The following is a 13,492-nucleotide window of genomic DNA, read 5'->3' on the forward strand; positions in this document are numbered from 1 at the left end:
TTAACTCAAAATGTAGCAGATCAAATAGGTAAAAAAAATTACATTTAAAACACTGCAATTTTATCTAAAAAAACCCAAAACAGATCTAAAGGGAATTGTGAAGTTTTATTTATACAAAGTCTCATGAATTCATTCCTACACTATTATTGGTGTTATATGGAAATATGTTTAAACATGGCTTTTTTCTGGGAGTTGAGACTCCAGTGCTAATTTATTTCTTCACAGAAATATTAGAGAACCGGCTTAATTCATATTAAGAATTGAATATAGACTAAAGTTTTTCTACTGAAGCTACTTCTGCCCTCCATTCTTTGGATTTTATTGTCTAAAGAAAACCACAAAACATATTTATTACATAGAAAATAAAAGACTCAAATTCCTGTTAAAATGACCTATAGATAAGGGACAGACATTATGTTAAAAAATAAAAAAATGCATCTGTAATTTGTGTCTGAAGTACTGTGATGTTTGGACTTTATCATCATCAGTTAGGATGTCAAAGGTTTCTCTGAGATGAAGCTTTTTACACTCAGCACAGCAACACAGAGGAACCGGGACTCCATAATGTAAACCCAGGATAAAGAGGTTCTGTAAACCTGGTGTTGAAGGTGTGGAGGTGGATCAGTTTGTCAGAGGATTTGTTGTAAAAGGACAGAATGCCAGCTTCATGGTTCTACATATACTGCTACTCTTTCATAGACCGCTGTAGGGTGAAGGGTTTTTCCTCATTATTGTGCCAAACAGAGTAACCATCACCATCAGAGCAGCCCAGACTCCAGGACTGACTGTTCCCTCCAAACACACAGTCATCGTTGTCTCCTTTTCTATTAATTCCTTTGTAAGTCACAGATATGAAAACGTTTCCTTTCCATTTGACCTCCCAGTAATGGCGACCTTCTAGTTTATTTTCACAAAGCAGTTGAGGATTATCAAATCTTGCTGGATTATCAGGATACGGTATGTCTGCTTCCTCGTTTGTTACTCTTTTTTTGGTTAGAAAATGTGAGATCTTTGCTGACTGTGTCTTTATCAATTTTGAGTTGACATAAATCTGATGAAGAGGGAAAACCACATCCAATTAGTAATTATTTTTGACTCTTGGACTATTCCAGAAATAAAACATCAAATAACTTGAATGTGGATGTTGCATTATAGTCGGATACTTACATTTTCCGAAACCAGGTTTCAACCATTTTGATCCTGTAGGCATCAATCTGCAGCACAGAATCATAGGGAACAGAGGTTGAATGTCAGGCCATCAATTCAGCATGCAAACAATGTTTTATTGGAAGATCTTGAACACAGATTAATTTTCACTGAGAGAAAATCTGTACAAGATTTGAATAGAGCAATTATGTCCTGAAGTTGCTACATGACATTGTAGTTTGGTGTGGTTAATGTTTCTAAGTTTGTTTTGGAACCTGAAATTGTAATTTTAAAATAGATCAGCTGTTTTAGAGACTGTAAATAAACACAAATAACTTTTGAGGAGGAAATAATGAAGCTAAATTTCTGAAATAACAATGTAACAAGTTGATATGTCAGAATAAAACAAATTTAGCAATAACTTTGCTTTCCACAAGAATAAATAAATAAATAATTAAAAGAATGACATGGTCCATTGTTGGCGTTTGATAAATAACCTAAACCCTATATTATATTAGGTATAATAGCCCTATTTTATATATGTACAGGAGGTGAATGAATAGAAAACTAAATACCAAATAATACACCTATACTTAATGTATATCTGGGCCTACCTGATGACAGTCTCCAGTTTGGATTCAGATTTTTTATCTGTCAGAATCTTTTCTCCTGCGTGTTAGTTGATGTAGCTCAGATCCAGCTCTTCAGACGGGAGTCGGGGCCAAAGCTCCAGGCCAGATGACAACTGGCATCGTCACTTAATAGACAGCCTGACAATCTACAGAAAAACAAATTATTTAAAGATGATCACATTACAGTATATAAAATTTATAAAATAGACATTCATAAAAAATAAAGAAAAACTTATGTTCTGTAGTATAAGAATGAAACCCATTTTTTATGTTAGTTGAAAAATAGATTAATATTAAGGTGTGATTAGATGCTAATAACAGCCTTACTGAGAGTCAGTATTCAGTTATGCTCCTAAAATCTTCTTTCAACTTAAAGAAAACTGCACAAAAAACAACAACATTGAGTTCCTTTAAATCAAGAAGAAATACTCTTCTGTTTGCTGTTACTTTCAATTTATAATAATAAGGTGAACATTGTTGTTTACTAGTCTGTATTCCTACTTTTCATTCCTATACTGGAATGTCATCTTCTTTGATGTTTCCTGTTTTTATGCAGTTTGAATCACTTTGTTGTTGAAATATAATATGAAGTTGTTTTATCTTCCCTTTCATACAATATGAGATTTAAGGTCTGAACAAACTGAATAAAATCCTTAGTTTTCTTTCTCAGTTTTCTCATTCATTTCTTGAACCAGGTTATTCTTACGTCATTGGTGAATACTTTTTTTTTTTGTTTTCCATCAAAAAGCAACATTTTGATTGGTCAGAAAATTGAGACGTTGTGGATACAACACAGAGGATCTCTGCAGTGGAAAGGACCTAAGAGAGAGCTTGATCCAACCCAAAGTACAACAAACACATTCATTCAACTTGGGTTCAGTTTCCATTGCTTTTCAATAAATGAAGAATAAAGATTAATGTGGCTGAACATTTTAAATTTGATCCCTAGATATCTAATCCCCTTTAAAATAAAAAACCAAGAAGAAAACTCTTAAACTGTTGTAATAAGTTGTAGCCCAACCACATAATGCAAAGAAACATTATCAGGTTTTATAGGCTAAAATTCAATTGTATAAATATTGTAGCTGAATAATTTTATGATATTAATAAAAGTATATCAGTGCCTGCCATTAAAATAAGCCCTTAAAACATTCAGCTTTAATATTTAATTCTGCTGTGGTTTCAGCAGAATTATCCATCCATCCATTTTCTGGTCACCCTTCTCCCTAACAGGGTCGAGAGGTGCCGGTGCCTATCTCCAGCTGCGTTCTGGAGGCGGGGTACACCCTGGACAGGTCGCCAGTCTGTCGCAGTCAGCAGAATTAAAATAATAGAAATCTCCACATCAGTATGAGATTTTATTATTTTCATGTCTTCATAATATTGCAACTACAAGACACGAGCAGGCTGTCATTTGCATTTTAATGACTGACCTAGAACCGAAACTCAGTGATGTGGGCATCACAATGGGCATCAATATCTTTGTATTTTGCCAATTAACCTGTAAAAATTGTTACATCATGTTTTTATGGCACTAAAACAGTCTCATAATTCACTAATGCAGAGATCAAGATTCATATATGCACAAGAGCCACAAATGAGACTGTTTCAGCTCCCTATGTTTTTATCTGCAGAAGTTTTGCAGCAGATATTTTGTTTACAGGTAAGAATTCAGCTGGATATTGAGTACAACTAATGTTAAGCATTATATGAATAAGGTAGATACAGCAAATGTAGATAACATTTTACATGACTTTAAATTTACAAAAGAACTGTATGAGAAAGTGCTATGTGTTTGGTAAATATAGATGGAACAAACAAAGTTTTCTGGCAAGTTATGGTCCTGACCTCAGAGTTTCCAGTTTGCATTGTGGACTCTTCAGTCCTTCTACTAGAGCCGATACTCCTGCCTCCTCCAGGTCGTTGTTACTCAGGTCCAACTCTCTTAGACTGGAGGACGGAGATCTGAGAACTTCTGACAAAGCTTTACAGCTCTCTTCTGAGAGATCACAGCCGCCAAGCCTAAAAGTAAAAATAAGAATATTATTTATTTAAAAAAAATATATTTATTTATTTTACTGAAACAGTCAAATAAATATCCACATTTTATTGGATGTTTTTGCTTTATTATGATGTCTTTCTTGTGAATTGGGTCATTGTGGTGGTGGTGTAAAATATTTCTCACAGGAAAAATGTGACTTATCTATTAGCACATACTTTTTATATATTTTTTATACTGTACGAAGAAAACATTGTAGATGCATCAATTATCCAAAACCCTTGGATAATAAGTCCCTTTTACTAGTTGTTTTTATAACTACAAGGTACTGTTCATATCTTTATGCCACAAAAGATTATGATTAAACTGATAAAACACTTTTCTAGTGATACTGACCACTCAAAGTGCTTTTACATTTCATTCACCTATTCACACACAAAAACACAGATTGGTTCTGAACTTGGGGTTGAATTTCTTGCCCAAAAACACATTAACATGTTGTAGGAGTGACTGGGGTAAAGTCACAACCTTGTTACAAATTCACTCTTATTGTTTAGCTTCAAACAAACCAAATAACCAGTTGGGAGTCGATTTTGTTGCAGCTAAACCTGGAATCCACCAAGAGATGTGACATCATTGATTAAATAAAAATGAAAGCAAATAATGAAAAAATGGTCATGACATTTTAAATTAATTTAAATTCAGACAGAAATTTTTAATTAACAGAAATTTGACTTTGTTTGCCAAAAATAAATGTATTTAAAATGTGTATGTTTGAATATAATTGTACATACAGAGCCTTGTTGGTTGCTTTGACAACTGGCATCAGCTTCAGTAGAACCTCCTTTGAAACAGAGTATTTCTTCAGGTCAAACGTCCAGATCTTTTTTTGATGTCAGTAAGACGAACACCAGAGCAGACCACTGTGCTGGAGAAAGGCTATCTGTGGAGAGATTCCCTGACTGCAGAGTTTTCTGGACTTCCTCCACTAGGGAGTGATCATTCAGTTCATTGAGACAATGAAAGAGAGTAATGGTTTTTTCTGCAGACAACTTATTGTTCAGTTTCTTCTTAATGAACTGGACTGTGTCCTGGTTGGTCTGTGAGTTACTTCCTGTTTGTGTCACCAATCCTTCCAGAAGTTTCTCATTTGTCTGCACTGAAAGGCCCAAGAGGAAGCGGAGGAACAAGTCAAGATGTCCATTTGTATCTTTCATGGTCTTATTAATGGCACTCTGATGGAGATTTGTTAGTTTTGGTTTGCTATAAATTGCACAGATCTTGGAAGATGCTTGTTTTTGTTCCATCACATTATGACCATCTCTGATGAAGGTCAGATGGACATAGAGAGCTGCCAGAAACTCTTGAACACTCAGATGTACAAAGCAAAAAACCTTGTCCTGGTACAGCCCTCTCTCCTCTTTAAAGAGCTCTGTGAAAACTCCTGAGTAAACCAAGGCTGCTCTGACATCAATGCCACATGCTTTAAGGTCTTCTTCATAAAAGATCAGGTTTCCTTTCTGCAGCTGCTCAAAAGCCAGTTTCCCCAGAGACTCAATCATTGTCTTGCTCTCTGGACTCCAAGTTGGATCAGTTTCTTTCCCTTTGTCATACTTTGCTGTCTTCACTTTGGTATGAACGATCAGGTAGTGGATGTACATCTCAGTGAGGCTGCTTGGTAACTCTACTTTCTCTTTGGTTTGCAACACATTTTCTAGAACTGTAGCAGTGATCCAGCAGAAGACTGGGATGTGGCACATGATGTGGAGGGTCCGTAATGTCTTAATGTAGCAGATGATCCTGTTGGCCTTCATCTCATCTGTGAACCTCTTCTTGAAATATTCCTCCTTCTGTGGATCAGTAAACCCTCTGACCTCTGTTACCAGGCCAACACACTCAGCAGGGATCTGACTGGCTGCTGCAGGTCTTGTAGTTATCCAGAGGTGGGCTGAAGGAAACAGGTTTCCCCTGATAAGGTTTGTCAGTAGAACATCCACTGAGGCAGGTTGTGTGACATCAGTCAGGAGTTCATTGTTGTGGAAGTCCAGTGAAAGTCGACTCTCATCCAGGCCATCAAGGATGAACAGAACCTGGTACTGTTCAAACTGGTTGATCTGTTCAGTTTCAGTAAAGAAGTGATGAACAAGTTCGACCAAACTGAATTTTTTATCTTTTAATAAATTCAGCTCTCTGAATGTGAATGGAAATATGAAGTCAACATCATGGTTGGTTTCTTTTTCAGCCCAGTCCAGAGTGAACTTTTGAGTTAGGACTGTTTTCCCAATGCCAGCCACTCCCTGTGTCATCACTGTTCTGATTGATTCTGATTGATCTCTTCCAGGTGGGCGTTTAAAGATATCTCCAAGTCTGATCGTTGTTTCTGGTCTCTGCGGTTTCATGGACACTATTTCAATCTGTCTGACCTCATGCTCTTTATTTATATCTCCAGTTCCTCCCGCTGTGATGTAGAGCTCTGTGTAGATTTGATCCAGAGGAGTTTGGTTTCCTGCTTTAGGAATTCCCTCAGACAGACACTGGAACTTCTTCTTTAGAGATGATTTCAGTTTACGTTGGCAAACTGCAGCATAAAGTTCTAAATAAACACAAAAATAAGTACTTCATTAAAATTGTGTAAGTTTTTAAATAAAGCACATACAAACTTTATTACCCCACCTCTTGTGTCTTTAATAAAATATTGACTGTTAATGTCTAAAGTGCTATGAATAAAAGTAAAATGAATGTCCTTTCTTGTTTCTTGAAGATGTTACATCTTTTGTACGAAACATTTTTGTCAGCATTTCTGGTTATGTACATACAACAGGGAAAACAGCTTTAGGAAAGAAGAAAAAAATCATTTTGCTTATTTTCTGATATTTAGAGTTAACATGTACATAAAAATCAACACCATCTTCAGCATGTGTAATATTTGAAGAAATTCTCTTACTGTTCTGCAGACGATTTGCCAGATCCTTTTTCTTCATTTTCTTCAAAAAGTTCAATGCGATCTTTAAAAGTGCCTCCTTGTTGCTCCTGTTCAGCTCTTCATCCTTGTCTTCTAACACTGCATCAAACTCCCACGGACTATCTAAACACTCTGTATCGTTTGGGTCCAGGAGATTCTGGATTGTCTTTAGCTCGTCATTCACATAAGTTACAATATTTTCCTTCAGCAGCTGGAACAAATGAATAAATTAAATAATTATCAGACTAAGACTGTGGTGCCAAATTTAAGATTTTAGAAATCTTAAATAAAAATAAAAAATAAAACAGTGGTCTCATGTCTCTGAACAGGACGAATGTAAACTAGTAGTTGTAGATGTACAGACCTCAATTGTAGATTCCAACTGTTCTCCAGTGTGCTGTTTAGCTTGGCCACTGGGAACCTCTGAGCTTAGCTCATCTAATCTGTACAGAAATCATGAAGAATTAACTCACATTATCAAGCCACAAACAAACAAACAAAAAAACAATCACACTGTATAGTTCCATAAGTTAATATCTGTGTTTGAATTTCCAGACGAAAATATAAGAGCAGGAGATTAACCTTCAGAACACCATCAGTTGTACTGAAACTCTGAAAGGTTCAGTCTTCATACTTGTATTACAATGTTGTCTATTTCAATTCTGCCTTCTGATGTCACTGGATGATGCGTAGCATTGTGCCTGTGCTCAGAAATGAATTATGAGTCTATACCTTCCTGTACAGATAGAAAATAAGCCTGGTGGGTCGCCAGGCTTTATATGTGTCCCCACCAAGCTAAGCATTGCTTATTTATTTAAGTTTTTTTATGCTTGCATTTTTAAGATTTTATAGGTGGTGTTCAAATATTAATCTTCTAATCTTTCAATAACACATTGTTATAAAATGATATTTTAAAGTTTTCAATCATTGTTAAACATGTTTTAACTCAAAACCAGTCACAATCAGCTCACCTGTGTGAGGATGAAGGCTGGTCTTCACTAACGTTAGGAAGTCTGTAATGGACAGGAGAACTGTCCAGGTGTCCCCTGCCTTCATTCAAAGCAGCTGAGGCTCCAGCAGCCGCACTAACCCAGATAGGGACAATTGACACATTATGGATGAGCTACTGTAGCAGCAATTACAGACATTTAAACACAAAACATTATTTCTTTGATGTCAACCTTAATCAGCAACATTTGTAGAAGTGCTTTACTAAACATATGTGACTGTTTTAGGAATTAAGATATTTGCAACATTTATTTAAAATGTATACTTTTATTAAGTAATAACTTGTATACTTTTTAAAGGAACTTAATAAAATCTTCAACAAATGCTTTTTATACTATCCACTGTTTTTTCTAAGTCTTGCAAAGGCAAAATGTCAGTTATGTAATATAAAAAGAAACACAGCATTGGTGACCCATTTTCTATAAATGATCTGCTTTATGATTCACCATAAACAACTTATTTCTTCTACTTCAATGAAATTGTTTATTTCCTTGTAAAATGTGTCCAAAAAAGTGTTTGAGTAAAGCTTTTAGAAATATCTCACCTGTTAGAAGGTGAGGGTTGATTGGATGGAAAGTCACACTGGCTCACAGTGAATAGAAATGTTTTTGCATTGATACTTAAATACGCTTCAAATATTTTAATGTTCACTTAATATCAGTTCATGAATTGTGTAGTGGTAACCCCTACTTAAATATTCATCCATTTCAGTGCAAATTATATTAAATCAATAAAACTAAATCTGATACAACCCAATCATGCAGTCACATCAAATGAAAGTCAGCTGAAGTTTTCATACAATGTGGTTAAATCCAGTTAATCATTAAACATCAGTTAGTGATCTGTTAAAGGAATCAGGCTGATTGTATCATGTTACACATCCTATGAGGAGACAGTGGACAGATAATCGCATTGAACTGTTGACTCAGATTTCAGAGACAAAATAAATATTGGTCAATAAGTTTTATGTAAGATGGTTTAAAAGAAGAATAATTGTGAACCTGTCAGATAAAAGTGTTTTGAAAGTGTCAAAAAGATCGATCACTCAGTCAATCAGCCCATGTTGATGCATGTTAATTCAATTTCACACAGTCACAATCAGCTCACCTGTGTGAGGATGAAGGCTGGTCTTCACTAACGTTAGGAGGCCTGTAATGGACAGGAGAACTGTCCAGGTGTCCCCTGCCTTCATTCAAAGCAGCTGAGGCTCCAGCAGCCGCACTAACCCAGATAGGGACAATTGACACATTATGGATGAGCTACTGTAGCAGCAATTACAGACATTTAAACACAAAACATTATTTCTTTGATGTCAACCTTAATCAGCAACATTTGTAGAAGTGCTTTACTAAACATATGTGACTGTTTTAGGAATTAAGATATTTGCAACATTTATTTAAAATGTATACTTTTTATTAAGTAATAACTTGTATACTTTTTAAAGGAACTTAATAAAATCTTCAACAAATGCTTTTTATACTATCCACTGTTTTTTCTAAGTCTTGCAAAGGCAAAATGTCAGTTATGTAATATAAAAAGAAACACAGCATTGGTGACCCATTTTCTATAAATGATCTGCTTTATGATTCACCATAAACAACTTATTTCTTCTACTTCAATGAAATTGTTTATTTCCTTGTAAAATGTGTCCAAAAAAGTGTTTGAGTAAAGCTTTTAGAAATATCTCACCTGTTAGAAGGTGAGGGTTGATTGGATGGAAAGTCACACTGGCTCACAGTGAATAGAAATGTTTTTGCATTGATACTTAAATACGCTTCAAATATTTTAATGTTCACTTAATATCAGTTCAGATGAATTGTGTAGTGGTAACCCCTACTTAAATATTCATCCATTTCAGTGCAAATTATATTAAATCAATAAAACTAAATCTGATACAACCCAATCATGCAGTCACATCAAATGAAAGTCAGCTGAAGTTTTCATACAATGTGGTTAAATCCAGTTAATCATTAAACATCAGTTAGTGATCTGTTAAAGGAATCAGGCTGATTGTATCATGTTACACATCCTATGAGGAGACAGTGGACAGATAATCGCATTGAACTGTTGACTCAGATTTCAGAGACAAAATAAATATTGGTCAATAAGTTTTATGTAAGATGGTTTAAAAGAAGAATAATTGTGAACCTGTCAGATAAAAGTGTTTTGAAAGTGTCAAAAAGATCGATCACTCAGTCAATCAGCCCATGTTGATGCATGTTAATTCAATTTCACACAGTCACAATCAGCTCACCTGTCTAAGGATGAAGGCTGGTCTTCACTAACGTTAGGAGGCCTGTATTTGGACCAATCAGTGCAGAGGGAGACATCATCAGGTTCTGACTGCGGACGAGTCCTGAATGAAAATAAATGCTGAAGAAAATTCTGTACGTTTTGGATAATCAATATTACTTTATATTAGTCCTATTACATCTTACTTCCTGTTAGACAACAATCTTCCACCTTCCTCTTCCTTACTGGACTAATATGTAAATCTTTACCTTCTTACCTCTACTGGAAACTTTGTTATCATTACTTGGTTCTGAGTTGGCCATGTTGTTCTTTGAGCCACATTTATGGCTTCAGATATTGAAATTAATATCACAGTCATCAGTTGTTAAAAATTTAAATATGTCCTTTAAACAATTTTAACTGTATTTTAGAATTAGAACACTTTTGTGAGCTGTGTGTTAAATAAAGATGTAAAAATGTGTGAACTATTTTTAGATCTTAGTTTAGAGTTCTCACTTTTAATCCTATTTGAGAGTCTTCTAGGTGATAAATATTGTCTGGCTGTGATTGGAGGTGTGGTTATTTGGTTGTTTCTCAGTGTTTCTGTAATGGATTGTATCGTGTTACACATCCTATGAGGAGACAGTGGACAGATAATCGCATTGAACTGTTGACTCAGATTTCAGAGACAAAATAAATATTGGTCAATAAGTTTTATGTAAGATGGTTTAAAAGAAGAATAATTGTGAACCTGTCAGATAAAAGTGTTTTGAAAGTGTCAAAAAGATCGATCACTCAGTCAATCAGCCCATGTTGATGCATGTTAATTCAATTTCACACAGTCACAATCAGCTCACCTGTGTGAGGATGAAGGCTGGTCTTCACTAACGTTAGGAGGCCTGTAATGGACAGGAGAACTGTCCAGGTGTCCCTGCCTTCATTCAAAGCAGCTGAGGCTCCAGCAGCCGCACTAACCCAGATAGGGACAATTGACACATTATGGATGAGCTACTGTAGCAGCAATTACAGACATTTAAACACAAAACATTATTTCTTTGATGTCAACCTTAATCAGCAACATTTGTAGAAGTGCTTTACTAAACATATGTGACTGTTTTAGGAATTAAGATATTTGCAACATTTATTTAAAATGTATACTTTTTATTAAGTAATAACTTGTATACTTTTTAAAGGAACTTAATAAAATCTTCAACAAATGCTTTTTATACTATCCACTGTTTTTTCTAAGTCTTGCAAAGGCAAAATGTCAGTTATGTAATATAAAAAGAAACACAGCATTGGTGACCCATTTTCTATAAATGATCTGCTTTATGATTCACCATAAACAACTTATTTCTTCTACTTCAATGAAATTGTTTATTTCCTTGTAAAATGTGTCCAAAAAAGTGTTTGAGTAAAGCTTTTAGAAATATCTCACCTGTTAGAAGGTGAGGGTTGATTGGATGGAAAGTCACACTGGCTCACAGTGAATAGAAATGTTTTTGCATTGATACTTAAATACGCTTCAAATATTTTAATGTTCACTTAATATCAGTTCAGATGAATTGTGTAGTGGTAACCCCTACTTAAATATTCATCCATTTCAGTGCAAATTATATTAAATCAATAAAACTAAATCTGATACAACCCAATCATGCAGTCACATCAAATGAAAGTCAGCTGAAGTTTTCATACAATGTGGTTAAATCCAGTTAATCATTAAACATCAGTTAGTGATCTGTTAAAGGAATCAGGCTGATTGTATCATGTTACACATCCTATGAGGAGACAGTGGACAGATAATCGCATTGAACTGTTGACTCAGATTTCAGAGACAAAATAAATATTGGTCAATAAGTTTTATGTAAGATGGTTTAAAAGAAGAATAATTGTGAACCTGTCAGATAAAAGTGTTTTGAAAGTGTCAAAAAGATTGATCACTCAGTCAATCAGCCCATGTTGATGCATGTTAATTCAATTTCACACAGTCACAATCAGCTCACCTGTCTGAGGATGAAGGCTGGTCTTCACTAACGTTAGGAGGCCTGTCTTTGGACCAATCAGTGCAGAGGGAGACATTGTCAGGTTCTGACTGCGGACGAGTCCTGAATGAAAAACAAATGCTCAATGAATGACCAGCTGTTGAATTTGTGTGTTTTCTGCCTGTGTGTCAAGGGAAGTGACAGGAGGTAAATGAGCAGAGGGGCGCCTAATCAGTGCTTTTCCCCTGTTATTGATCATTTCATTCAAGAGCAACCAGCTGTTAAGTACAGAAAAAACAGTGGGTCACAGATTACTTTGATAGGCCCAAGATCAATGAGATCAAAAATGTTAAACCTAAACATCCTTCTTTGCTTCTGAGGGACATAAAACGTTCTCCTGATACATCCTGATAATGCAAAACACTGTAGGAGCAGATAATATAAATGTTTAAGAACATAAAAAGAAAAGCCGTGAAGTTCAGCTTGCATTTAAAAAAAAATCTAGCTGTAAAAGAACTTCATCATCATCAAACATTGGTAAATAAGTTTTATGTTAGATGGTTTAAAAGCAGAATAATTGTCAAATTGTCAGATAAAAGTGTTTTGAAAGAGTCAAAAATTTATAAGGTCAATCTATCAGTCAGCATGTAATTAACATATAGATGCATGTTAATTAAATTTTACACAATCAAAATCAGCTCACCTGTCTGAGGATGAAGGCTGGTCTGATCTGTCTTTGGAGGCATCATTCTGTTCAGTGGGTTCAGTGGGTTTAATGGGTTCAGTGGGTTTAATGGGTTCAGTGGGTTTAATGGGTTCAGTGGGTTCAGGTTTTGACTGCCATTTAGTCCTGAATAAAAAAAAAACGATATTGAATTAGATTCTATAAATACTGTATAATCAACATTATTGAAATGTAGAATTTAAAGATAAAACTAGAGGTGCAGGACCACAGATTTTGAAGAATATCTGACTGACTGACAATTTTAATTGTTTTCTACAATTAAAACACTTCTGTTTGTTAAAGATGTAAAAATGTGTAAAATACTAAAAAAGTATTGTTTTGTTTCATTTCTTTACATGAACCATGTGTGACAACAATGAAGAGTAAGAGATGATCATCTGACTTTTTTTTCCTGTTTTCAGTCATGGTGCTGAATTTCCATCCACATCAGCTCACACAGCTTCCTTTTTGATCTGCAGGGGAAACACAAATTTAGTTTTCCACACATTGGTTGTAATCGTTCTTTGGATCAGCTTTGTTGCAAAAAACAACTGAATTCAGTCTGATTGAAGAGACTGCTGTACTTCAACTATCTGTCCACTAGATGGAGTCATGGAGCTGCAGTACTGTATTACCTACTGCAATAACTCAGTTTGACATCTGAAAGCACTTCATCCATATTCAAGTATCAACCTTCGACTTACTCATTTTATTTTGGATAATTTTATAACAGAAAATCTGACTGGAAATAAATGTTAGATTACATAGAAGACAATGCTTTCTAAAGGTTTATTTTGCACTAAATAT

At 35.0% G+C, this 13,492-nt stretch overlaps 1 protein-coding gene across 1 annotated transcript; it reads right to left on the bottom strand.

Moving 5' to 3' along the window:
* Window positions 1–506: 506 nt before the first annotated feature.
* Window positions 507–13,111, bottom strand: LOC129374661 (NACHT, LRR and PYD domains-containing protein 4E-like). The gene is given in 17 exon segments (XM_055053179.1): window positions 507–670; window positions 672–715; window positions 718–989; window positions 991–1,051; window positions 1,168–1,214; window positions 1,761–1,848; window positions 1,851–1,924; window positions 3,627–3,800; window positions 4,572–4,652; window positions 4,654–6,370; window positions 6,722–6,950; window positions 7,104–7,182; window positions 7,711–7,824; window positions 8,855–8,968; window positions 11,983–12,084; window positions 12,665–12,811; window positions 13,089–13,111. Coding segments are annotated over 17 exon segments (3,507 nt in total). The 3' UTR covers window positions 507–529.
* Between the last annotated feature and the right edge of the window lie 381 nt (window positions 13,112–13,492).

This window comes from Poeciliopsis prolifica, unplaced genomic scaffold, assembly GCF_027474105.1.
Source record: "Poeciliopsis prolifica strain line A6 unplaced genomic scaffold, Auburn_PproV2 SCAFFOLD037, whole genome shotgun sequence".
NCBI classification, from domain to species: Eukaryota; Metazoa; Chordata; class Actinopteri; order Cyprinodontiformes; family Poeciliidae; genus Poeciliopsis; species Poeciliopsis prolifica.